Source organism: Pollicipes pollicipes, unplaced genomic scaffold (genome assembly GCF_011947565.3).
Source record: "Pollicipes pollicipes isolate AB1234 unplaced genomic scaffold, Ppol_2.1 Scaffold_4295;HRSCAF=5057_pilon_pilon_pilon, whole genome shotgun sequence".
Taxonomy (NCBI): domain Eukaryota; kingdom Metazoa; phylum Arthropoda; class Thecostraca; order Pollicipedomorpha; family Pollicipedidae; genus Pollicipes; species Pollicipes pollicipes.
Genome location: NW_023596461.1, coordinates 32,584,801 through 32,609,028, shown reverse-complemented (window position 1 = coordinate 32,609,028; position 24,228 = coordinate 32,584,801). Strand labels below are relative to the sequence as shown.

General features: G+C 68.6%; 1 protein-coding gene across 1 annotated transcript in view; it reads right to left on the bottom strand.

Moving 5' to 3' along the window:
• Positions 1-24,228, bottom strand: part of spen (spen family transcriptional repressor split ends) — a 75,907-nt gene that overhangs the window by 34,256 nt on the left and 17,423 nt on the right. The window contains exon 3 of the mRNA XM_037220483.1: positions 21,424-21,543. Coding sequence (XP_037076378.1) covers positions 21,424-21,543 — 120 coding nt within the window. The remainder of the gene's footprint in view (positions 1-21,423; positions 21,544-24,228) is intronic.

The following is a 24,228-nucleotide window of genomic DNA, read 5'->3' as shown; positions in this document are numbered from 1 at the left end:
GTGGGCGGTACGCTGAGCCAAGACGCCCAACGCCAGCCCATCATCTCCGGCGCGGACGCGCACGCCGGGGGCCAGCCGTTCCCCGTCTCCGTAATGGGCCCCGACCGGAACCCGGCGCGCGGGGGAGCGGAGCCGGGCGGCCACCGTCCCTGGAACTGGGCCACCAAAACGGGCCGCGGCTCTGATCCGCCATCTGCGGGCGGAGGCAGCGGCCGCCCGCTCCCTCCGGCGGCCCGGGGCGCCGGCGGCTGAGCCCGGCTGCGCTCCCGCTGACGCTCACCGAACGCCACCAAAGTCGACGAGGATAACGCGTGCTGACCGCAGAAGTGCAGCGTCTGCTAGCGCGGCCTTGGCTTGTTATTGGCGCTTTGGAGGCGCCGACTGCACGGGCCGCGCCGCGCTCCGACCAGCATGGCTGGCGCGGTCCAGCCAGCTCGGCCAGCGTGGTCGATGTAAGCTGCCGGGACTCGCGGCTCCTGACTCAGAGCTGGCTGCCTCATTAGACCAGCTCGATAGCATCATCAGCTCGCCGCCAGCGTCACGAAGCTGCCGCCGCACGCCTGCCCAGCTCATCCAGCGGAATTCCGATATTCCACGTCAAATAGACAAAGGAGCCATTTTAGCGCCATCGAGGGCAGAAGTCTACCTGCAATCCTCTCCATTCAAAACGCTTGGTTTTCCTGGATCACGATGGATGCATCGCTTAGGCCATAGCATCCCAATGAGGTTCTAGAACTGTCGCAACAGCGTTAGAAAACCGCCGGTGAAACCCAGCCTTCCCGCCGCGCCCCGAAACAGGAAGCACATTCACCACCGGCGTATTTCCTGCGGAGGCTCGGTGCCACTGTGCCAACCGCACCTGTCTCCATTCCCAGAACCCTTCGCGGAAAAACGCAGAAACGCCCCAAACAAGGGGAGCGATGGAGGGGGGCGGGGCAGCCTGCCTGTGCTCCCCTCCCCTCGGCCTGTCCCGAGGCCACGACAACCTTGACTGTGCGTGACCCCGGCGGTCCCCTCCGTCACCGGACGGGGGAGGCGGGCGTCCCCTGGCTGGCCGCGGTGGGGGCAGGGCGGAGGCGAAAACAACGGCGAGGGCGGCGCGTGACCTTGACTGGACGCCCGTCCCAGACAGAGGGGTGCAGCGGCTCACAAACAGGCTGCCGAGCAGCCGGCGGGCCCGCACCGGCGCCGGCTCCAGCAGCCGGGCGCGCCGCGGCAGACGCGTCTGTACAGCGTGCGCCAGACCGGACCACACCACGATAAACAGGGCCAAGATCGAACAAGCGGAACAAAGACCGGGCCAGGCGGCTGAAACAGCCCGGCACCGAGCGTACCAGGGCTAATCCTGACATCACCACAGCGATCGATGACGATATTTAAATCGGGGGGGGGGGGGGGGTCGAATACAGCGGCCTTTTTGGAGCCGCTCCCGTGTCTGACATGCGCCGCGTGTTTGGGCGCATGGGTAAGCTACACGCCCGGCGCGTCGGCACCGAACAAGGCTGGGCAGCGACGGCCGGGATCGCGCCGAACGAAGGCGCATAATCAGCTGACTCTGGTGAAACGTTGAGCAGCAGCCGGCGCCGATCCCGTGGACGGACATCGGCATGCAGTGACTTTACGCTCGCCGTCGGCGCGTTGGCAGGCCGGCCGCCTCAGACGCGGCGACCGAGTCAGTCACAGCGCTGAACCGGGCATCTTCCTACCATAACGGGCAGCCCCGTCCGAGGCACGGACACCACCCGCCCCAGCTGTAACGGCACGCTCGTGCCGTCGCCGGCGCCGGCGCGCGTCCAGCCGGCCAGCGCCGCCGCACCGGCGCTGGACACGTGACGGGCAGAGCGCGCCGCCAGCAGGACCGGCGGCGGCGCAGGCTTCGGGCGGACGGGCGGCGCCGGCGCCGGCGTCTCATCAGCGTCGTGGCCGCCGGTCGGGCTCTGCCCAATAGCCGCCGCCGGCCGCGCCGCCCGTGATAAATCGCTCGGCACGAGGTCACGTTCGCATTGATCAGCCGGCGGCGCGGCGCCGGCCGGAATTTTGATCGCTGCGTAACGGCCGCGGCCGCGGGGGGCGCATCTTGAGCGCGCGCCGGCGCCGCCCAGCCGCGCCCGCGGCGGGGGAGGCTGCGCTGGGGAGGAGGTGTGTCTGCCGACCGGTCAGTCGACAGGCGGGCAGACCGTAGGGCGGCCCGCCGCGTCGGGCTCGCTCCTGCGCGCCTGGCACCGGAGCGGCGACTCGCCCGTCCGTTGCCAGTTCGCTCTCAGGCTCGATGAAGCTGCGCTGGTGCTAGCTGCCAGCTGCAGGCGCTGGCGCAGCACGTCGACGCGATGCAAACCGGCCAATCCACAATCGCGGCGTACTGGGCCAACTGTTCCGCTCTGCTCCGGAGTCGTGCGCGCCCGGGCTGAAGTGTCAGGCCCAGCTTGAGATGAAGTGCGTCACCGGCGTGGTCCGAAAGTGCCGCGGCACGTTCGAGGGACAGGGTCTCAGCACAGCTCCCGACGCCCCCCCCCCCCCCCGCTCCAGTTCCGTCGGCGCGTCTGGCCACTGGTATTGGCGGAAGTGCCGCCAGCAGCGAGCCCAGCCTGCCCTCTGACCGCGCCTCAGGCACCCGACCCCGCCGACAGCAGCCAGTCCCGCTCTCTGACCTCGCCTGCTGCCGGGGCCGCCGCGCCGCCGAGACAGCGCCACGCCCCCTGACCTCCGACCGGCCCGTCTACCCTCTGACCCTTCCCCTTCCTGGAGCCGGCCGACCGCCAGCGGCGGCTGACCTTTGACCCAGGTCCCCGCAGCCCGGGAGGCGGGACCAGCTCTCTGGGCAGTCCGCGCGGCGCGGCTGGTGCACCGCTGGGCAGCTGTCGGCCAATGCGGGTGGTCGCGCGGGTCGGCGCTCCCGAAGCCGAGCTTATGTAGCTGGTCAGTGGTGGCCAAATGGAAACTGGCCAACAGGGTCCACTTGGCGCCGGACGGCCGCGTTGTTGTGTTACATGGTACGTTCAATCTTCCTACGAAAACTTTCCTTGAACTGGAATTGCTCATTGGGGTCGGGTGGGGGGAGGGGTAGGTTTCTCAATACGCTCTTCTGCTAGCACCTATCCTAACCCATCCCTGCAAAGACAAATTCATCATATACATATGTGTGCGTGTGTCTTCAATAGGGCCGTCGGAGGTCCGTCGCGGCGTGCTCCCCGCAGGCCGAGTAGCCAGGCACGACGCCCGCTGAGGACATCGATTGGAGCGCGCGCCGCCTCTGCGCCCGTGCGGGGGCCGCGGCCCGGCCGCCGCCACCGCCGCCGGCGTCGGGGCCGGCCGATTACCGCCAAATTGCCGAATTCGGGCTCGGCGGCGATTTATTTTCGCATTAGAGGCCGACATTATGGTGAGCGGCCTGACCGGCGGCCGGGACTTCTGCATAAAAGGCGGCGGGCGCGGGCCTATTCGGAGCCGGGCGCGGGCCTATTTGGAACCGTGCGCCAGAGTATTCGGAGCCGGGCCGGCCGCAGCTCTAGCGGGGCTATTCGGAGCCGGGCGCGGGCCTGTTCGGACCATGCGCGGGACTATTCGGAGTCGGGCGCGGGACTTTTCGGGGCCGGGCGCGGACTACTCGGAGCTGGGCGCGGGACAATTCGGAACCGTGCGCGAGAGAATTCGGAGCCGGGCGCGGGACTATTCGGAGCTGGGCCGGCCGCAGCTCTGGCGGACGACTCCCAGCAGGTCAAGCTGGCTTGATTTCATAAATTCGTGCATATATCGGAAACAAGGGCCATGGCGTCGCGCCGCGGACACGCTATACGGTGGACAATTCGCCCGAATGGAAAGCGCACGTCCATGCCGCATAGAAAGTGACAGCGTGCGTTTCCGAGAATGGACCGGTTGCTAGGGCATGTTCAGCGCTATTGTGAACGATAAGGCTTACGGGGAAGGAGACGAACCAAATCCCGCTCTAACACGACTGATTAACGAGTTCCCCGAAAAATGGTACTTGCGGCAGAAAAAGTACCGGGACACGACATAACAATGGGCGACTTGTTAAGTTAAATTATTCAAGGCCAACCACCCACGTCACCAAAATTCATTACCAGTGCAGCGCTCGAAGTCACATACAATATCGTAACACATGCCTATCGGGGCGCCCTGGCGGCATTTCTATGACAAAGCGTTCCTTCCCAGCGACGTGAAACGCCACCAGCGTTATAAATCGCCGACGTTTGATAGCTGGCCAGCCAGCACAATATCTGTGCCAGATTCTGACGGAAAATAGCCGCCGTGAGCTTGCCAACGGAAAGTTTGCGACGGCTGACTGCTCCGCCCATTTGCCGAGTGCAACCGCGCTGTGCCAAAACGGAACCCTTCATTAGCAAGCACGATATAAGTGGCAGCAAACAAACAGCACGAGCGGCGCTGACCACGGTGCCCTGCGTTCCTTTCCTCACACGAACCCAGGTCGAGAAAGGTCGCACAGAAGCGCGAGTCGGCGCTGACCCCGCCAGAGCCGGTCGGGCCGCCCGGCCGGTAGGGCCCCTCGGCCGGTCGGGCCGCTGGGCCGGCAGCCGCAGTCGGCACGTGACGCCAGGGGTACACGTGGCGGCCGCTCTGCCGCTCGGATCGCGTGACCCCCGCTATCAGCCGGCCCGGTGGCGGGGGCACGGAACGCCCCGCGATCCGCGGGCACCCAGGCCGGCGTCCGCTGCGGGACAGCGGCCGGCTTTGGCGCCGCCGAGAGAACAAAGTCCAGTTTGGGGCTGAGCATCCCGGAGGTTGGTCCGATACCACATCCTGCCACCGCGGGAGCCGCATGTCGACGCCTTCGGATCAGTCACCACAAAGTGCAAAATTACTTCTTACTTACACCGCGGTTCACAGGTTTTTGTGTCGGAACGCGTTCAGTGGAACGCGCCCGCGGTGTGCAGCTGCACACCACAACTCGGCGACCGACGCCGACTGGAAAGCAGCACGACCTGACCAGTGCAGAGGGCGCGACACGAGTCGTTCTACCCGACACCAGAGGCCTTCGCCCCCCCCCCCCCCCCCCGGCCGTTCGCACAGCCTCTCCCGACCGCCATCCCTGCACTTCCCGCGTGTCCATCCACAGTCGGAGGCGCCGCGTCCGTCCGTGAGGTCGCCGGGGACACGGCGGCCAACGGCCAGTCCGCCCGTGCCGCCGCGCCGGCAGCCGCGCGGCACGCGCGCCACAAACGTCGAGATCACGTGAACGTGTACAGCGCACTGGACGGCACCCGACGCCAGTGCGGCCCCCGCGCGCGTTGCGGACGTCGCGTTGAGCACGCGTCGACTGACCGTCGGGCTGCCGCTGTCGGCAGCGCGGTGCAGTCCGCGGCGCCGCCTGGCCGAGCCGGGCCGGGTAAGGGGGGAGGGGGGGGGGGAGTGCAGGTGAAACTGGCGGCGTCACACACCCGTCAGCACGTGGGAGGCAGCAGGAGGCATAAAGTACGCAACATGCTGCCGATCCCCGCCCACCGCCGCCGCGCCGATTCCGAGGGGACGCCCCGGAGCCGGCGTGCTGCGGCTGCCAGCGGCGCGTTTCCGAGCGCGTGGAAACCGCGCGACGGCAGCTATGGCGACGCCAACGACGCCGGCTTTCGAAAGGCTGAGCCGGGTCGCCGGTGGGCAAACAGAGCGCGATCACGACCGGCGGCGTGTGACACGCGCCGTCGTCCCGACAACGCCCGGCGCCCGGGGTCACGGAGGAACCCGTGAATCGACCCGGTCGGCGAGTCCGGCCGCCGGCGTCCGCCCCGCCACCCGGCTCCAAGCCGGCTCCGTCCGCCGCCGGCGGCTCCCAGCCGACTCCGTGCGCCTCGCCGCCCGGCTCCGAGCCGGCTCCGTGCGCTGACGACCAGCCCCGTGCGCCGACAGCCGGCCGGCCGGCCACAGGCGGGCTGTAATCCAACCCTTCGCCGTCGCGGCGGCGGCCGCATACCGAGGAGGGAAACGGTCGGGTCGGGTCGGCGACCCCGGCGCGGGCTCTCCCCAGGACCGGTTACGGCCGTGGACGGGTACGGTGACGCACGGCCGGGCGCGGCCGGGTCAGCGCGTCCCCGTCCCTGTCCCGGGTCACCGGTCACGGCAGCGTGGTGCGCGCACAGCGCTCGTCCCTGACGAGCGTGATAAAGGGCATATTGCGAACACGAGTTGAAGCCGAGTACACCTCGTTGATCAACACCCAGCCAAAACAGAGACGAAAAGCAGGATCAGCAGGGTGGGAGTTATACGTGTTTGGTCTGACCTTACGAAAACGTCTGCTAGCTTCACGTCCTGCCAGAAAACCCCAGAACTCGACGGCAGTTCAATGAGCGGGAGGACACAGGCAGGAGCACGACACAAGTTCGGGCGGGCCAGATCTCGAGCAGCAGCAGGAGCAGCAGCAGCAGCAGCGTGCAGCGCTTCCGCCGCGGGCTCCATATGGCGCCGACAATGGCCGGCCATCGACGCCCGCGCCCGGCCGCTCTCCTGCAGACGGGCCGTCCACTGCAGCCGCACTCGGGCCTAACTTCTGGCGTCGGCCGGCTCGAGTGCCAATTACGCCCGGAATAGGGGCTCTCCAGCGGCGCGGCGCCTCTTCGGCCGGCGCCGGCGGCAGAAAAACGGCCACGGCCGCGCACCGGGGAGGTCCCGACGGCGCCGGCGCTGGGGAGGCAGAGATGGCGGAGCCCGGGGAGGCAGAGGTGGCAGCGTCTCGGGAAGCAGAGATGGCGGAGCCGAGAGAGGCAGAGATGGCGGAGCCCGGGGAGGCAGAGGTGGCAGCGTCTGGGGAACCAGTGATGGCGGAGCCGAGAGGGGCAGGGATGGCAGACCCCAGGGAAGCAGAGAGGGCGGAGCCCGGGGAGGCAGAGGTGGCAGCGTCTGGGGAAGCAGAGATGACGGAGCCGAGAAGGGCAGAGATGGCGGAGCCCAGGGAAGCAGAGAGGGCGGAGCCCAGGGAGGCAGAGATGGCGGCGCCCGGAAAGGTAGAGATGGCGGCATCCCGGGAAGCAGAGATGGCAGAGTCATGGGAGGCAAAGACGGCGGCGCCAGGGGAGGCAGAGATGGCGGAGCCCGGGAGGCCAGACATCGGCACCAGGGCGACGGAGGAAGAGGCGACGCTGGGAAGGCCCAGGCGGTCGACCGACGCGCCGGCGCGAAGCCAAACAAGTGGCGCGGCCGCTGGCAAAAACGGCACCCACCGCCCCGGCAAAAACGCAGGTCGGTGAGCGACGCACCCCGGCCGGCCGACCCTCCGCCGGCGGTCCAGAGGCGTGCACGGCGCCGCAGGCCCGGCCGTCCCCCGCGCACCCGAGCCGGGGCCGGCTGGCGCGCCGCCAGCGAGTCCGGTGCCAATAACTCGGCCGGACGCCGGGTCCGTCCTCGTCCGTCAGCCGGGCCGACGGCGCATGACGAATCGGTCGCCGGGCCGGCGGGGCGTCCGCGCGCCGCCGCTGCCGCCCATCCGCGCGGCAGCGGCGGCCCGCGACCGATCGTCCCGGCCGTCGCCGCCGCCGTCGCCTTCGCCGCCGCCGCCGGGCGCTCCCGTCACGGTGGGACACGACGGCGGCAGACTGCCACCCCACGGCAGCTCGCCGCCGGACGGTTTCTCAGTCTTTCCGATCGAGAAATGAAATCGTTTTCTCCTATTGTCTCTCCCGGACGTTAGCCGCACCTGCGCGCGTCGCCCCGAGGATTTCGCGACGCCGTGCTGCTCGAACCCGCCGAGCCCAACACACCGACAGGTTGCCCTCCATGCCAGGTCGCTGCGTTACATTGCGTCACGCGTCGCGCAGCGTTCCGCGGAGTGACGCTGCGCCGTTACTGCCACCGGTGCGTGGCACTGGGAGCGCGCCGTCTCGGCCGCGTCGTCGAGTCGCGCGCACATGTCGGCCGCGCCGCCGCGCCTCACGCTCCGCCGGCCGAACGGCGGCCCCTCCGGCGACGCCAGCAGACACTTGTGGCAGCGCCTGTTCGGCCGACTGCCGGCCGCTGTGCGTTCAGCGGGGCGAGCTCGCCGCAAATTAGTTACGCATCAGCGTCCCGTTTCGAAACGGCAAGGGTTGAATAACGCCTGCGGGTGAAATGGTGCAGCGGCGTGCAGTGGCTTCACCTCAATTGGCTTTCGAGCTGCTCCAGTTGCCTTGCGGGTGCCAAATGGGCGGCCCGCTGCCTGGTTCGTCAGCAGCGCGCTCTTCAAAACAGACAGCGCGTTAAAGCACGCCTGGCTGCCAGACGCCAGCCATTTCCCGCGGAAGCGACGACGCTTAGTGGGCATCCCGCTTCGTCCGGCGCCCCTAGATCGGAGCAGAGCCGGCGTCGCACGCAGGCAGACGCCACCTGAGCCGGACCGGCTCCGCCCGTCTCCAGCTGCAGGCCCAGCCGGCGCGCAGCGCTGCGCCCTGGGCCCTCCTCGCCAGCTCAGCAGCGGGCGGAGCGGCGTCTCTGAGGGGCCGCCAGCGTCGGCCGTGACCGGCCCCGCCGGCGGCCGGGCGGGGCCGCCGCGGCTGCGTGCCGGCCGGCGCAGGTGTTTGTGCGGCCCCCAGGCGACGGCGCGTGACTCACGGGACGCGCGCGGCCGGACGGCGCCAGGCGCGCGCTCTCACGCACAGCGCGCGGCACGTGACGCGGCAGCCGGCCGGCCTCCGGACGGTGGCGCCGCCACGCGGCGGCCGGCGGCGGCGTGGGCCGGCCACCGGCCGACGCGGCGTGGGTTCGGCGATCACACCATTCGCGGGCGCGCGCTGGCGCGGATGGCGCGGCGCCGGGGGCGGAGCAGCGACGGGACGCGGCCACAACGGGGCACGAGGCGGAGACCGCTCCGAATGTTACTGAATACAGCCGGGGCTGACAAAGCGCCGCAGGAGTGTGACTCGGCAGACAGACCGTTGCAGTGAGGTGAACAGCTGCCGAAACCCACAACACGACACGCACCGGAGATGATCGCATGATGAACATCGTTAGCGGTACATTTCTGCACGATGTCCCCTGAACCCAGAACTGCCGCCTGCCGTCCCCCAACTTCACCATCATACCCTGGGCTGGACCCTACTATCATGCTACAGGACTGCAACTGACAGCTCAAATCACTAATGGCCAATACAACCGGATACACTTCATTCGAACGATGCAGCGCACGCTAAGCGTTTCTGGTTGCAAAATGAACAAACTGCTGCTGCCCGAACCGCAAAACAATGATTCAATTCTTCGCCAAATCACGAGACCATGAGGCCGCTGCACCGCCGTTTCCTAGCGCTGCGTCAACGCGGCGCACCGCTGAACCGGCGTTCGTCCCTTTCCTCGTGTGGGCCTTTCTCCGCCGCGCCTTGCCGCCCCCGCAGTGGCCATGCCCGGCCGGACCGGACCGGACCGGACCTGACAAGGCCGGATCCGCTCCTGGCAGTTGTCCGCAGCTGCAGCGGCGGCTGACCCCACCGCCGACGGTTCAGGCCAGCGAGCCCGTGTCCCGAAGCGGCACGCCACGGGGCGACCAGGCGCTGCACGGCGGCCCGATCTTGGATCGGCTCCGATCAGCACCGCGCACCGTGCCCAGGGCCGCTCTGACGCGGCCCACACGCCGGCTCACACCCAAACATATACCTTCCCCATGACACAGACCACCAGCCGCGTTCTCAGTTCTGCCGAGGACCCTGTGCCGCGTCGGCGACGGCTCCAGCTCGGGCCGTGCACCGCGGTACGGCCAGCCCAGCGCCAGAATCGGCTCCAGCTCGGGCCGTGCACCGCGGTAAGGCCAGCCCAGCGCCAGAATCGGCTCCAGCTCGGGCCGTGCACCGCGGTACGGCCAGCCCGGCGCCAGAATCGGCTCCGGTGCGGGGCGCGGCCGTGCCGGCGCGTGCCCCGCCCGTCAGCGGCGGCGGGCGTGGCCGGCCGGCCGGTTACGGCCGCCGCGTGCGGCGGGCCGATACGGATGCGGACAGGCCGACAGATATCGGCTGAAGCCTCAAAACGAAGGACGGCGTCCCGCGCCGAGGGCGAAAAACATCACCCAAACCCAAGGGTGCTGGCTCCCCAGCGGTGTGTCGAGCATCGCCCTCCCCTCCTCCTCCCCTCAGCACCATCGCCAAGACCGCCGCGCTGCCTGCTCCGCGGCTGTCGGCGCCCACAACCGACCCTTGAGCCGCGTGCCGTTGCAACGGTCGGCTACGGACCGCCGATAACCCTCCACCCGCCCGGCAGGCGGCGCGTCCCGTCCGGTGACATGCGCGATGTCACCGGCCCCTGACGCGCCGCGCGTGACGTCACCGGCCCCTGGCGCGCCGCGCGACAGCGGGCTCCCACCCCTCCGCGGGAGAAAGTCATCGGGCGTGAGGCGCGTCGCGGCGTCGTCAGACCGCGCCGCCGAGAACGTATCATTGGCGCGGCGGACCGCCGTCGGACTTTTAAGGGGCTTTCGAATGGTGTCAAGGCGGCGGGGGACGGCCGCGGAGGCAGCCGCTTTCACCGCCGCCACACACATACGCACACGCACGGCACGGCGACCTTGGCGCGCGCCGGGCGGACGTGCGTTTCCACACCGCGGTGACGAGACCGGCCTGCTCGGGGCGCGCCAGCCGCGCGGCCGCGCCCGTCACGGGCCGCCGCCGAGGACGGCGGACGGCGCTGACCCCGGGCCCGCGGCGTCGGCCGCAGGACGCCTCGGCTGAGCGAGGCGGGGTGTCCAAGCGAGGCGAGGCGGCCCGGAGTCGGCGGCGGCGGCGGCGGCGGCGGCGGCGGCCGGCCGGTCGGGGCAAACGCGGCCCGTCTGCAGACCGAGCCGCCTCAGAGAGCGCACGCCAGAGTCCCCTCCCGTCCCAGAGTCCCCTCCCGTCCCAGAGTCCCTGTCGTGTGCGAGCAGGCAGACGTTCGACCCATCGGCAGATCGCAAGCCGTGTTCGTGTGACGGGCACGACCTGGTGTCTGGGCTGGCAGTCTGTCAGGAGATGGCCGCCTGCGGACGGACGGACGCTGACAGATCTGCGGGCGCTCGTCAACCGAAAGACGCGCCTCCCATCTGACGCGCAGGCACGCCCGACATCCTGGCGCGCGCCGGCGCTCTCCGAAGCCGCGGTCCGCCCCGACCGGCCGACCGCCGTTGCGTCAGGCGGCCACGTGGACCACATACGGGTACACGCACGGGCGCCGGTCGCGATCCGCGTGGCCGCGCTAACACGACCGACCGGCCAGCCGCCGGCCAGCCGCTGGGCCGGGGCGGCCCCGCCGCGACGACCCGCGCGACCGATCAGCCGTCCATCCGCCCGCCGCCGGGCCTCTCGTGTCACCAGCACCGCCACACGGACTTGCGCTGGCGCCCGCGCCACCTGACACCGCTCGTCCCAGCCGGCACCCCGGTCGTCACCGCCTCGCAGCGCCGCGTGCAGCGGCTGCCGACGCAGTTCGCCGGGGAAAACCCGGCGCCGCCGCGGGAGGCGTGACCGCCGGTGGCGGTGGTGCCGCCCCGGCCAGGCCACACTGCGCCGCAGCCGTTCCGGGAACGCCGCGGCGCCGCCCTTCTCACGGCGTCCGGGCGGTGCCGAACGCCCGCCGCCGGTGTACCCGCCAGCGGCCCGGGCGGCAACGGCGCCTCCGCCACAGCCGCGTCCGAGGCGCTCCCTGCCGCCAGCCCACCGACAGGGCCGGCCCTCCGAGCGACGCGGAAAAACAGCGGCTGCCTGGTCTCCCGCCCGTGTACAGTTTCTTCACCTGGGCGGCGGCGGCGGCGGGCGCCGGCGTGATCTGATCAGCAGGCCGGTCACGCGCCCGGCCCGGCCAACCGACGCGCTGCAGGTGCCCGGCCGGCGCTCTCTCCGGCCGTACGTGCGGCCGGCGGCGGACGGCGCGGCCAGTACGTGACGGCCGCCGCCGTCGCCGCCCGAACCGCCGAGCCACGCCCCAGGCGGGCGAGCTCGGAGTGCAGCAACGCGCCGCCCAAACCAGCCCGCGACTGACACACTGCTGCACGGCGTGCTGCTATGTGGGAGGCAGTGTGATAGGAACCGACCACGCGTCGCAACACGGCAATCGCGCAATGCACATCAGCACTCAACCACTGATACGAAAGTCATCATCTTATCGCGCAAAAACATCACACATGCAACGCGACAACAAGACTGCTGCTGCCAAAGGCTGTCACGGCATTTGCTGTGGTGGCTGAGCACAATCCCACGCGCAGCAGCGCCCTTGCGCACGCCAGCTTCCCTAAACCCACCAGCGCCTGCAACATCGAAATCTCCGTCTTGCGCAGGGTGTCGCATCCGGTCTGCAGCCCGCAGAGCCCACCGGCGCGCCCGCCTGCAGCTGCCGGCCTGGCCTGCCGCCGGCCCGGTCCGCAGCAGTCCGGGCTGCGGCGGCCCCGGGTGCCCCGCAGCGGCGCGCACCTTGGCCCGGCCGTCTGCAGCTCGCCGCCGCCCGGCCGTAAACAAGTGCGCCCGCCGACCAGCTGGGAGATCGGCCGCCCCGCATCGATCACGGCCACTAATTAACCGGCGGCGCGTAATGGCCGCATGCCGTCATAGCTGTCGGCCGACGCTCGGCTGCGGCCGCAGTGCGGGCGGGCTTCGCGGAACGCTGCGAAGAGGGCTGCGAGGAGGGGCTGAGAGGAGAGGCCGCGAAGAGGGGCTCCGAGCGCGAGGAGACGCTGCGAGGAGGGCTGCGAGGAGAGGCTGCGAGGAGAGGCTGCGAGGAGGGGCTGCAGGGAAAGGCTGCGAAGAGGGGCCCCGGGTGCGAGGAGAGGCTGCGAGGAGAGGCTGCGAGCAGAGGCTGCGAGGAGGGGCTGCGAGGAGGGGCTGCGAGACGCTGCGAGGAAACGCTGTGGGGAAAGGCTGCGAGGAGGGGCTGCGAGACGCCGCGAAGAGACGCTGTGGGGAGAGGCTGTGAGCATCGACGAGCAGATCTTGCGCGGGGTGGATGGCACCGGTGCAGGCAAGGGGTCGGCGAGCTGACGCCACAGCAGCGCGGGCCAGCGGGACACGATGTGAAGCGACAAAGGCGCGCTGTGGGAGAGGAACGGACGAGCATGGGACCTCGTGTCTAAAACGAGCGACGACATGGTCGTTGGCAGATCCCGAAGGCCCGCACATGTCAAGACCGGGTGGGGGAGTGAGTCAGGCTGAGGGGCATACCAAGGGACGCAGAAGACTGAAAAAACGCACGCGGATACTCGCAGTGCGCACCGAGCGACAGGGCAGCCCCGCCGGCCGTGAGCCGCCCGCGCACCGGTACAGGACGCCGTGTCGCGCGGGGCGCCGTCTTCAGGCTGTCACACACACGGCTGCCAGGCGGCGAGCAGTCCGCCGTCCGCTCTCGCGCGGCGCGCCGCCGGCCGGCGAGCCGTTGTGTGTAGTGGCGCCTCCCATACCGTCCCCGCCGGCCTGCCGGGCGGACGGACGGACGCTGTTGACGGCCGGCCGCCGCGCTGCTGTTTGGCGAACAAACAGCGCCGGCGGCGGCAGCGCTTGCACAGTCTGATGGGGCTGCGAGCGTCAACAGCCGGCGCCGGCGACGCCCCGGGGGCCGGCCGAGCCGGCGGCGGCCGACGGCGGCACGGAGGGGCAGAGACGGGCGCCGCCGGCCCGCGGCACTCACGCCATGGCGTCCAGCCCTGCTCCAACAAACGCGCGCGTACTGCACCAGGGTGAGCATGCGGCAGCGGATCAGTCGGAGGGGTGTGGTCGCCAACGACGGCATCTTCAGCACGGATGCTTGGGTCGCTCTCACGACAGGCATGGCCAAATTACCAGCCGTCGCTCGCGACACACCAACGCGCAACGTTCTCAACTCAGACCCCTCCCCCTCAGCCCGAATCAGCTCCGGTTCGGCCCCTTTACTTCACCCAGTCACGGAATAGCCATACGCTGAGTATCACGTCCCTGAGCCAAAGCCCGTGGGACGCCTTGCAAGCGCCAGGGCGGTCGTTTCGCCGGTCGCGGTCAACTCTCAGTCCGTCCTAACCGCCCCAAAGCCAGACATTTTCGCCACGCCGGTGCGGGGGCGGCAGAGCAGCAGCAGCAGCAGCAGCGGTTGACGCGGCGGCGGCGGCGGCGGCGGCGGCGGTGCCGCGCGACGCCCACCTCTGACGAAGGCCCGCATCAGCCCGCACCAGACCACCGAACCCGCGATAAAACCGGAGGGGTCTGGCGCCCAGCCCGTAACCAGCCCGCCCATCCCCTCCCCACCCCCAGACGGGCGAAGTTCCACAGCGGCCGGGTGGTGGTCCGACGCCGCCGCCTCCCAGCGCGGCTCGGCAAGCCGCGGCGAGCCTGCCTGCTCGTCCGCCCAGTCACGCGTGGGGTCCGTCGGAGCCGTTCGGCAGCGGCTCCGCAGCCCGCAGCGGTCTGCCGCGCCGCCCGCCGCCGGCGAGCCGGCTCTCCGCCGAAGCCACACAGCGCAACGAAACCTCAGAACGGTCCACGCTCCAGGGGCTGGGGCCCCTTCGGCGCCCAACAGTCCGCCAGCGGACAGAGCCCAATCAATGACGGCCTCGTGCGCCCGCCCAGATCCCGGACCAGACGACGCCGCGGACCAGCGGCCTTCTCAGACGTCCGGGTCGCCAACAGACACGCTCGGGCGGCCCAGTGCATCGCAGCCGGCTGCTCGCAATACCCGACACCGAAAGCCGCCGCGTTCCACGGAAATCGCCCGCCAGCGACACGTCGAAATGGCCGACAACTGCGGCTGCCACCTTTCTGGAATCGCCTGCCGATATGTAATGGAGCCGTTGCAGCTGCTGAATGCCGTATGTGAGCTTCGGTAACGGCTGGCGCCTGAGACGCAGAGCCCGTGATGTGGAGGCCACCATCGCCCGACTGGCCCATACTGTACGGCTGCGAACACAGCGGCGGCGGCTGCAGCGGCCGTACCAAGCAAAGGGCGGGGGAACCCCGTGCACGGTCCACTGCTGCACCAGTTCACATCAACACGTGGCCGGCTGCTCACCGAGAACGACGTCTGATACGACACAGGTCATTCGGCTCGCCGACCTTTCCGCCGCAAACCAGGTGGAAAGTCCGCCGGCCGTCAGACCGCGCCCCAGCCGCGTCCATCGCCCGGTCGGTTGGGGCGCCCCTCCCGCCAGATGGTTCAGCAGCAGGACACCGCGTCAAGGCCAGCGGGCCGCCGCAAAACCCTTTCCCTCGGGCGGGCCGGTCGGCCGGTCCGTGCAGCCGGGCGGCCGGGCACGCCGCCGTACCGGCCGCCCGGGGCCGGCCGTGAGAGTCGCGCCCGAGAGCGCGAGGCCGGCCGGCGCGCAGCCCGGCGGGAGGCCGCGCCCTCGGCGCCGCCGCCGGCCGCGCCGCCAAGGCCGCGCCGCCGAGGCCGCTCCGCGCGCCGGGTCGCCGGGGCCACGTCAACGGCCGCGCCGCCGCCGTCGCCCGCCCCCGGCCGATGTGCGCAGCGCGGCGCCGTCAGCCGTCGTCGGCAAGAGCGCGGCGCCGGCGGCGGGCGCGATGCGACGTCGGCGACGGCCCCTGCCACGTCCGAGCGGCGGCGCCCGCCGCGCGGGAGCGTCCCGGCGCGGCGCGCGCGTGGCGTCAACGGCGCCAAGCCCGACCGGCCCCGAGGGAGCCGAGCCGGCGGCGCGGCTGTGCTCTGCAGCGGCGCCGGGCCGCCACGCCGGCACCTCAACAGCCTGTCCGAGGACACGCCGTGACGTGGCCCTGGGACCGCCGGCAGGTGGTGGCGCTGACTAATCTGGCGCGGCTCCAGCACGAAGAGTGCGGACGTCGTGATGACGTCCGCCTGTAGGCCGGGAAGCCAGACGGGCTGGGTTTCCCGCCGTGTGCACTGGCGCCGCTGTCGTGGCATACCAGGAGCGGCTACTGGACGCCCCGCCACGGTTGGCATATAAGGCAGGAGGGTCGATCGACCATGAGATCAGGGCTGCCAGAATCGGACGTCCCAGCGTTGTTCGATCAACGGATCATGGACAATGGACCCAAATTCGCGGCAACTTGCCATTCCAGCTGGCTCGCACTCGCGCTCTTAGCTTGAATGGAAGCTGCGCTGCAGTCTTACCACGAACGATTCCAGACTTCACTGGCATGTAACTTTCCGAGGCGTGGTCGGCGTGGATATCAGTTATCGGTATCCGTACCGGTTACCGGTATCGACATCGGTTATCGGAATCGGTTAATGGTCGGTATGGTTATCATGCTCGGTAAAGTTGTAGTCAACATGGTTTCAAACTGAAATATACAAAATGCCCTGGAAAAGTCTCACATATTGTAACTCCCTGAGAAAACGCTGGTTTAAATTCAGTTTTTAAAGTGCAGCATTGCTGTAGATGACCAAAGACTAACATTTCGGCAGCCTGCATCATGACTTCTAACGTTGTAAAACATGTCCTGCACGGGGGAGGACCGCATGCGATGCACCAAATCGAAGAGCAGGAAGTCTAGGACGAGCCAAGAAGGTGGCGCCACAGCCGGCTTCTCCCACAGGCTGACGGACGTCGCCGCTCCATCCACTTCCCGTCCGAGGCCTCAGCGCCGCTCCGACGTACGACACACCACCCAGCAAGTTCAGCGCAGCCCCGGACAAGCAGGGCTTGAACACAATCCCGCCGTCGCCGCAGGAACAAGCAGCTCCCAAACGAGCCGACACAAAGCAGTCGGTGCAGAGCGAGGCCAAGCTCCCGACAAAAAGGGACTTTTCTCCGGAGAAAAACGCAGACGAAGTCCAGGCGGCAGTGGCGACACCGTTTCCTGGCAGCGGCCGTGACGGAAGACGAAACCCCAGCGCGGCCTTTCGCCAGCGCACACCCCGTGGACGTCGGGTCGGGCAGTCACGTGCTAAAGCTATGCAAAATGCCGCGGCGAACCTGGTATCGGTAGCGAGGGGTTAGCAACACTACAATAACTGTGCTCACCGATAACGTTTGCCGGGAAGCTGACAACTGATGCAGTGAAATGAAAGCGTCAGGGCCGATGGCAATGGCACGTGTCGCCGCTCACAGCTACATGCACACTGCCGGAAACACGTTCAACGGCGCTAATGTTTTGGCAGCAGGAGTTGTGCAAAGATTGCATAACCCACGTCATAAATCACCGCTGCGTGTGTAGAGATCCAGAGTTACATTTGGAAGGCTTCTCATTTCTGTTAGCCGCATGTGGAGGCCGAAGAATGTCTCCCTCGAGCACGACGCTTGTCTCGCCTGAAGCTCCCCGCCAGAACACCTCCGGCGCATCGCCATTGTCACTGAACAGCCACCGACGACGCCGCCGAGCAACGCCGCGAACATCCCTCTCCGTCAGCTGGTGGAGCGGGCCGTCGTTCTCCGGCGCGGCGCGGCGCTCCGGTGGGCAGCGCACGGCAGCCGCAGCGCCGACAGCCGCAGCGCCGACAGCCGCAGCGCCGACAGCCGCAGCGCCGACAGCCGCAGCGCCGACAGCCACAGCGCCGACAGCCGCAGCACCGACAGCCACAGCGCCGACAGCCGCAGCACCGACAGCCGCAGCGCCGACAGCCGCAGCGGCGGTGTGGCGCCTCTCCGTGGTCGCGTGCCGCCTGGACGTGACCGGCCGGCCGGCCGCGCTCCGCAATCCATCATTGATGGCCGCCAGCCGACGAGCATGCATGGCACCGGCCGGGGCGTGATTCACCCCCGCCGGACGACCGAGGGGCGCCCCAGGCGCAGAGGGGCGCCAGGCGAGGACGAGGGGAACTAAGGGCAGGCGAGGGGAACTACGCCCGGACGAGGAGCGTCCCAGGCGGACGAGGGGACCCGGGGGCAGCCGAGGGGCGCCAGGGGCGGAAGAGGGGAGCTGGGGGCAGCCGAGGGGCGCCAGGGGCGGACGAGGGGACCCAGGGGCACACGAGGGGCACAAGGGGTGGACGAGGGGCGCCCGGGGGCGCAGAGGGGCACCAAGGGCACGGAGGGGCGCCAGTGGTGGACGGGGGGGGGGCGGGGGGAGGGCACAGAGGGGCACCAGGGGCGCCCGGGGGAGCAGAGGGGCAGAGTGGCAATCGAGGGGCACCAGGGGCGGGCGAGGGGCACCCAGGGGCAGGAAAGCGGCGGCGTCAGGCGGCCGGCGAAGGGCGTCGGAGCCGGCTGGCGCGTCTCCTGTCCAGCCAGGCCACTACCCGCCGCTCCTCCCCAATCAGGCCGTCGACACGGCCAAGCGAGCACGGCCGAGATCTTGTCTGTGCTCGACGAGCCCACAAGCAAAGCCGCCGGCTGAGCAGCGGCTTCAGAGCCGGCCGGCCCGGAGGCAGACCGGTTCGACAGCGGCCGCCGCGGCGCACTGACGTAGGCCGGCGATCGGGCGGCCACCAGCCGACCACAGCCGTCCCCACAAAAACCGGTCCGATCATGTAGACGGCCGCCGGCAGCGGCGGCGGCGGCGTCCGCGCGGACGGCCTGTGCCCGCCGCGGCGCACGTGCCTGCGGAGTGCCGCCGGCGTCCCGGCGGCGCGGCCGGTGCCCGCCGTCCGCGCGGCAGCCGCCGGCCGCCGGGCGTCCGCGCCGGGAACACGTCAGCGCAGGCGGTACTGCGCACTGGAGCTGCGCCACGCCGGCGGCGAGCAAGACCGGCCGGCGCCGCGACCTCGCCGCGCCGCACCGCGGCACACCGGGCCAGGCCGGCCCAGTGGCAGATGCGGGCCGCACAGCTCCGATCGCGACAGGCGGTGTACAGCGCGCGCCGCAGCGCCTCACCGCGTCGCCGTGCTGCGACGTCGTCGCGTCGTTTTTGCTCGCAGCCGGCGGCCGCGATGGAGGCGGCACGACCGCGGGCGCCTCGGCCCGGAGTCTGAGCACGCGCAGGCCGGCCGGCTGGCCAGCTACGCGGCCAGCGCGGCTCCCGCCGTCTCTCTCGGCAGCGCGGGACCGGCCGGCCCGGCAGCGGCGATAGGCGGCTCGCAGGCGGCGCAACGCACTCTGCGCCCGAGATAAACAGCGCCCCCGCCGAATCCGGGTCACCCGGCGGGCAAATAAACACTACCGCCCCCCCCCCCCGCGGATGGGGGAGGGGATGGGGGACTGCGGAAGATGGCCCGCAGTGCGTCCTTCATCTTCGCGCCCAGTGCACCAGAAATGCGTGCGGGGATGACGCTGAGCACTCGCAATGCCCGGGCTCACGCAATATCGCGAGACACTCAACTAAGCTGGCGCGCAGGGAGGCTCAGTCATCGCGAGAGCAAATGATACACGCCGCGCGGACGGGATCGGCTTGCGGGCCGGATAAGGAAAGACAGAGAGAGGGATAGGAGACGCACGGAGCGAAACACAGAGAGCGGGAGCCACAGAGCCAGAGAAAACAAGAGAGAGAGAGAGAGGGGAGGCGGACGCCGCATGCGTGGCGGCGGCGGCCCGGGCCGGATCCTATCGATTGGTGCCGTCTATAGCGGCTCTGTCGCCGCGGCCGGCCCACGCCGGCCATTAGGCGGCATTCAGAGGGGCGCGCGGGAGCAGGCACGTGTCCGCCAGCCGGCCGGACCGCGGCGCTCGGCCGGCGCCGCCCACGCTCGACCGCCACGGCCGCCGGAGCACGGCACGGAGCGGCGGCCGCGCGGCCCGGCCGGACAGGCGCGCGGCCGGCCCGGCCCGGCCCGGCTGGAAGCTCGCCCGAATGCTGGGCGGATCGGGTGGCCGGCGCGCCCGAGCGTGGCCGGCGGGCGAGCGGCGGGCGCCGGCCGCGGCAGTCCGTTCGCTCTCGGTGTGTGCCGGGGGCGGCTATGCTCGAACGCCACGTCACGGAGCCGGGGAGAGAGAGGGAGAGGAGGGTGACGGGTATGGAGGAGAGAGGCGAAGTCAGGATGTGAGGAGAGATAGCGAGAATACGGGGGCGGTAGGGAAAGAGGGTTTTCCGGGGAAGAAGCACGTGGGACGAAAGCGCGCGACTGAGAGGATGGCACACGGAAGGGAGGTCGGCGCTCCATGTCACCACGAACCGCTGGTGTAACAATCAAACACAATTCGCAACTTCGGGAGAGCCTGAACAAAACTCCGCTGGAATTTCCCGTTGCACAAACAGCTCTTGGAAGGCTCGTCGCTGCCTGCCGGCCGGCTTCATCGCCGTGTGACGTCACGGTCCGTGATCACACGCGCCCCCAGTGGCCCCCTGGGGCGCGAGCTTCGGCACAGCGGCCGAGTTGCTGGTACTCGTTCAAAAATCGCGTTAAGGAAGCTCGGACGGAGAGCCGGCGGTTAATAACGAGTAAAGCGGGCAAAAGCAAAGCATTGCCTATACCCAACCAACGTGAGCCCCCTATTCCAGCGGGTATTCCAGATGATACACATTTTCAAGGTCACCTGATGGGTGACGTACACTTGCCCTAACCCTGCCTCCTCTAGACACAGCTGATCCCAGGATGCGTGCGCTGAGTGACGTGACTTGGAGGGTGAAACGACTGAGTTTCTACAGCGGCTCAGCAGAGCGTTCTGACAAGGAGGGTGTAAGGCAGCTTCCAGGCAGGGCGGAGGCGGGTTTTCCCGCTTGCCGCCAGGATGAAGCACGGCCGGTGCCATACACACGCCGCACCGGAGGAGACCAAGATCATGACCAGCCAACGGGCCAGGCCCACGAGGAACCTGGACCCCGACCAGATCCGAGGGTAGACCACAACGGGCACCGATGGGCGGGGACCAGACTCATAGCGGACCGGCCACTGCGTTCGCGGTAAGCCAGCAGACGGGACAGCCGCCGGACCGGAAGACACCAGATCGGCGCCGCCTCACTGCGACAACGCTGTGAGACCCTTTCGAGGAGACGGAGATGCGCGCTCCACCCGGGGGACCGGCCCGCCACGGACCGGAGATAGCGCACGCGCCGACGCCTCAGCGCACGCCGGTCGGCAGACGACACGACGGCCCGCCTCCCCGCATCCGGCGCGAGCCTCAGCGCCGTCCGGCTGCGCGTGCCGACCCAAACCCGCAGCGCTGGCGGCAGCCAGTGCGCGGTGACTGCTGACCCCTGACCCCCGCTCGATGGTGCGGCCGCGTCCGTGACGCCCGACGACCGGACCCGACAATGGCGCTTCCCAAATCCTGCGGCCGACGATCCGGGACACTTTGTTAATTAGCGCCGGCTTTACTACCGTCCGCTAGAGTACGCTCGCTGGGAACATTACAAATTGAGAATGCACGAGGCTGGGGGGTCACGCAAGCGTTGCCAACGTCACGAGAGACCCGCAAAAATCGAAGGTGGTGTTGCACGATAATGCGCAAAACGCAACCCGGCCCGACGAGATCAAACCGCACAAAACCGGATCAGAACGCGGCTGTGACGTCACCTGAGGCCTGCCCGCTGCACCGCGCCAGCAGCGCGCAGGCCTGATGGATTTGTGCCATGCATGTTGTGTCACGTCAATGTCGCTTCTCAGAGTAGTTGGCCCAGCGAGGGAGAACATGTTTGCTGGGGTGAAACTAGGTATCTCCATCGTGTCCACACCACCCGGCAGCGATCGCACAACCGACGAAGCATGCAAGAGAACAAAAAGCTTACATACCTCTCTAAAAAAGGTCCGTTCCTGTAGTTTCTCCGCCCGGGCTTATACTCGTCATAGCGTCGCACACCGAACGCGTCACCGTACATCTGACTAGATCTGACACTCATATCATCCGCACACCTGCAACAGAGACAGAGACGACGCCGTCAGCCGCGCGCAGCCGGAGCCGCGCCGCCCGCGCATGAGGCATACACGCGGGTCCGGCCGGAGCCCCCCAGCAGGCGCCGACAAACGCCGGGTCCCGCCACGCCCCACATCCACACATACACGCGCACACACGCACACGCACGTACCACATGTCACGGGTCAGTTGCCGTCGGCGCCGACAGCGAACGCTCCCGCCATGCGCCGTAAGCGTCTCACACGTGTCGCACGCAGTCACAGGTCCGCTCCGGCCGATATAAAACGCAGACACATCGCGCGCCCGCGCACGTCTCACAGCGGGTCGCCAACGGGTCACGCACCGGTCAGCGGGGCGTCGGCGGCGGGTCATGCCGACATCAGACAGCGCCGCCACCGATGGCCGCGAGGGGAGCAGCGGACGAGGAGGGAGTGCGCCAGAATGGTCACGTGACCCAGGAGCGGGCCGCCGGGGAGCAGCCGCGCTGCGTCACAGCGACACCCGTGACACAGGCCGGCGGCGTGACTGGTGACCGCCGCGAGCGAGCGAGCCGTCCGAGCCGCCACCACTGACCCAGCTGCCGTCCCGAGCCGCCGCACGACCCAGCAGCGAAGCCAATCACGCGGCCGCCGGGCAGCGGCATGTCTCTCTTTCGCACCACACGTGCGAACTCAGCTTTCAACGGCAGGTATTTTGTCCAGCCACCTCATCGCGACACAGCAAACAAGCCCGCAATCGTCCTGTTACTGAGCCACAGCACACCTCATCGAGTGGGAGATCAACGTGCCGCCAAGCCAACGGCGTCAATCAGGCAGATCAACGCGCTGTAATCACCTTGTTTTTCGCGCGCTTCGTCGCAAACATCAGCGAAAGTCTATTCGGCGTACCGCCCCGCACGGCGTCCGAGGCCGCCGGCGGACGGGGCCCGTCGCTACACCTGCCTCTGTGGGAGCGCCGGCGGCATCGGGTCGCGACATTACCCACAAAGGGCTGGCGGAAGCGCGGCGCATGTCCGACGCCAGTTCATTTCATGGACCGCGCGCACGACAATTAGGCGCCGCCCGGCTCCCGCTGGCGGCCGGCGCACAGCACGAGGCGCGGGGCGTGCCGGCCCCACAGGCGGTGCCGGGGCTTGCCGTCGGCAGCGGGCGACACGCCAGGCCCGGCCGTTCCGCTGCGGGTCGGCACCGGCGGCCGGACGGCTCCGCTGCTCCGACCCGGCCGCTGTCGCCGGTCCGGCCGACAGATAGCCGCACGTGCCGCGGCCTTCTCCGCCTGTCCCCCAGCGGCGGCCGCTGGGGGTTCATCAATCGGCCAGCGGATATGGTGCGGCGCGTCGTCAGAATTTTCAGCGCCTGATAAAAGATGTGACTGATGTGCCCGCGAAATACGGCAGACAGGACCAAACGTGATCAGCACAAAAACGAGGGCTCAAAACGTAGCGAAAATTGACTACGAGCGATTTGGGGACTTTATGGCCTCAATTTCATTACCCGGAAGTCACACAATCCCAGCAAAGGGCAACATTACCTTGACATTACCTAGGCCTTGACGTTGCCGACATGACTTTCGAATCAATTGGAACTTCACGTTTCTAATGAGTTTTGAACAGCACAAAATATATAAATGGCAATTCACGGTGATTATTATCATGTCCTCGCATTTGCCTCTACTTGAAACATGTGCAGAGCTTGCTTCAGTTCTCCTGAACTTGACGTGAAAGCAGTAATCCAACCATGACCCCAGTTTTTCCTGATACCTGCAACCAAGCCAATTGGCGGAAGGGTCTTGCTGATCCGTAAAATGCCAACATCTGAAAAATGATGACAGTTAAACCGTCTCTTTTCAGCTCCAAAGCTCGATCTCAGCAGCCTGTTTGGCAAATTAGTAGCCTCATTCCCGGGGAGGCGCGCAGAGGTTCTGCGCTCTACAGCACAATCACGGACGGAAACTCAACACACTTTACGACTGTTATCCTGCCAGAAATGGAATTCCCCCCAAACCTTAGCGCGTAACGTAGCGTGTCTTTTAAGGTCACCTGTTCACCGGCGGCCAGCGGACACCTGGGCTCCCCAATGTCGGGAGGTGCAGCGGCCAGCGAACCCGCCGTAACAGCCAGCGCCCAGCCAGTCCGACAGGTGCCCATCAGCGCGCGACACACGGCCGGCCGCGCACACCGGCCGGCACGTCTCCGGTTCCGTCCGGTTCGGGCCGGGCCGCCAGCGCCGTCGGCGGAGATCCGTCTCTCCCTCCCTCTGCCCGCATGGTCGGAGAACGTCATCGGTCACCCGGACAGAGCAACGTCAGCGGCCGACGAGTGGCCGGTGATGACAATGGCTGGGCATCAGTCCCTCGGGAGCAGCGACGGTCGACTGTCAGGCAGGGACGGACAGCTCTGGAGTGAGAACGGACAGCTCTGGAGCGGGCACAAACAGCTCTGGAGCGGGGACGGACAGCTCTGGAGTGAGAACGGACAGCTCTGAAGCAGGAACAAACAGCTCTGGAGCGGGGACGGACAGCTCTGGACTGGGGCGGACAGCTCTGGAGCGGGGACGGACAGCTCTGGAGCGAGAACGGACAGCTCTGGAGCGGGAACAAACAGCTCTGGAGCGGGGGCGGACAGCTCTGGACTGGGGCGGACAGCTCTGGAGCGGGGACTGACAGCTCTGGAGTGAGAACGGACA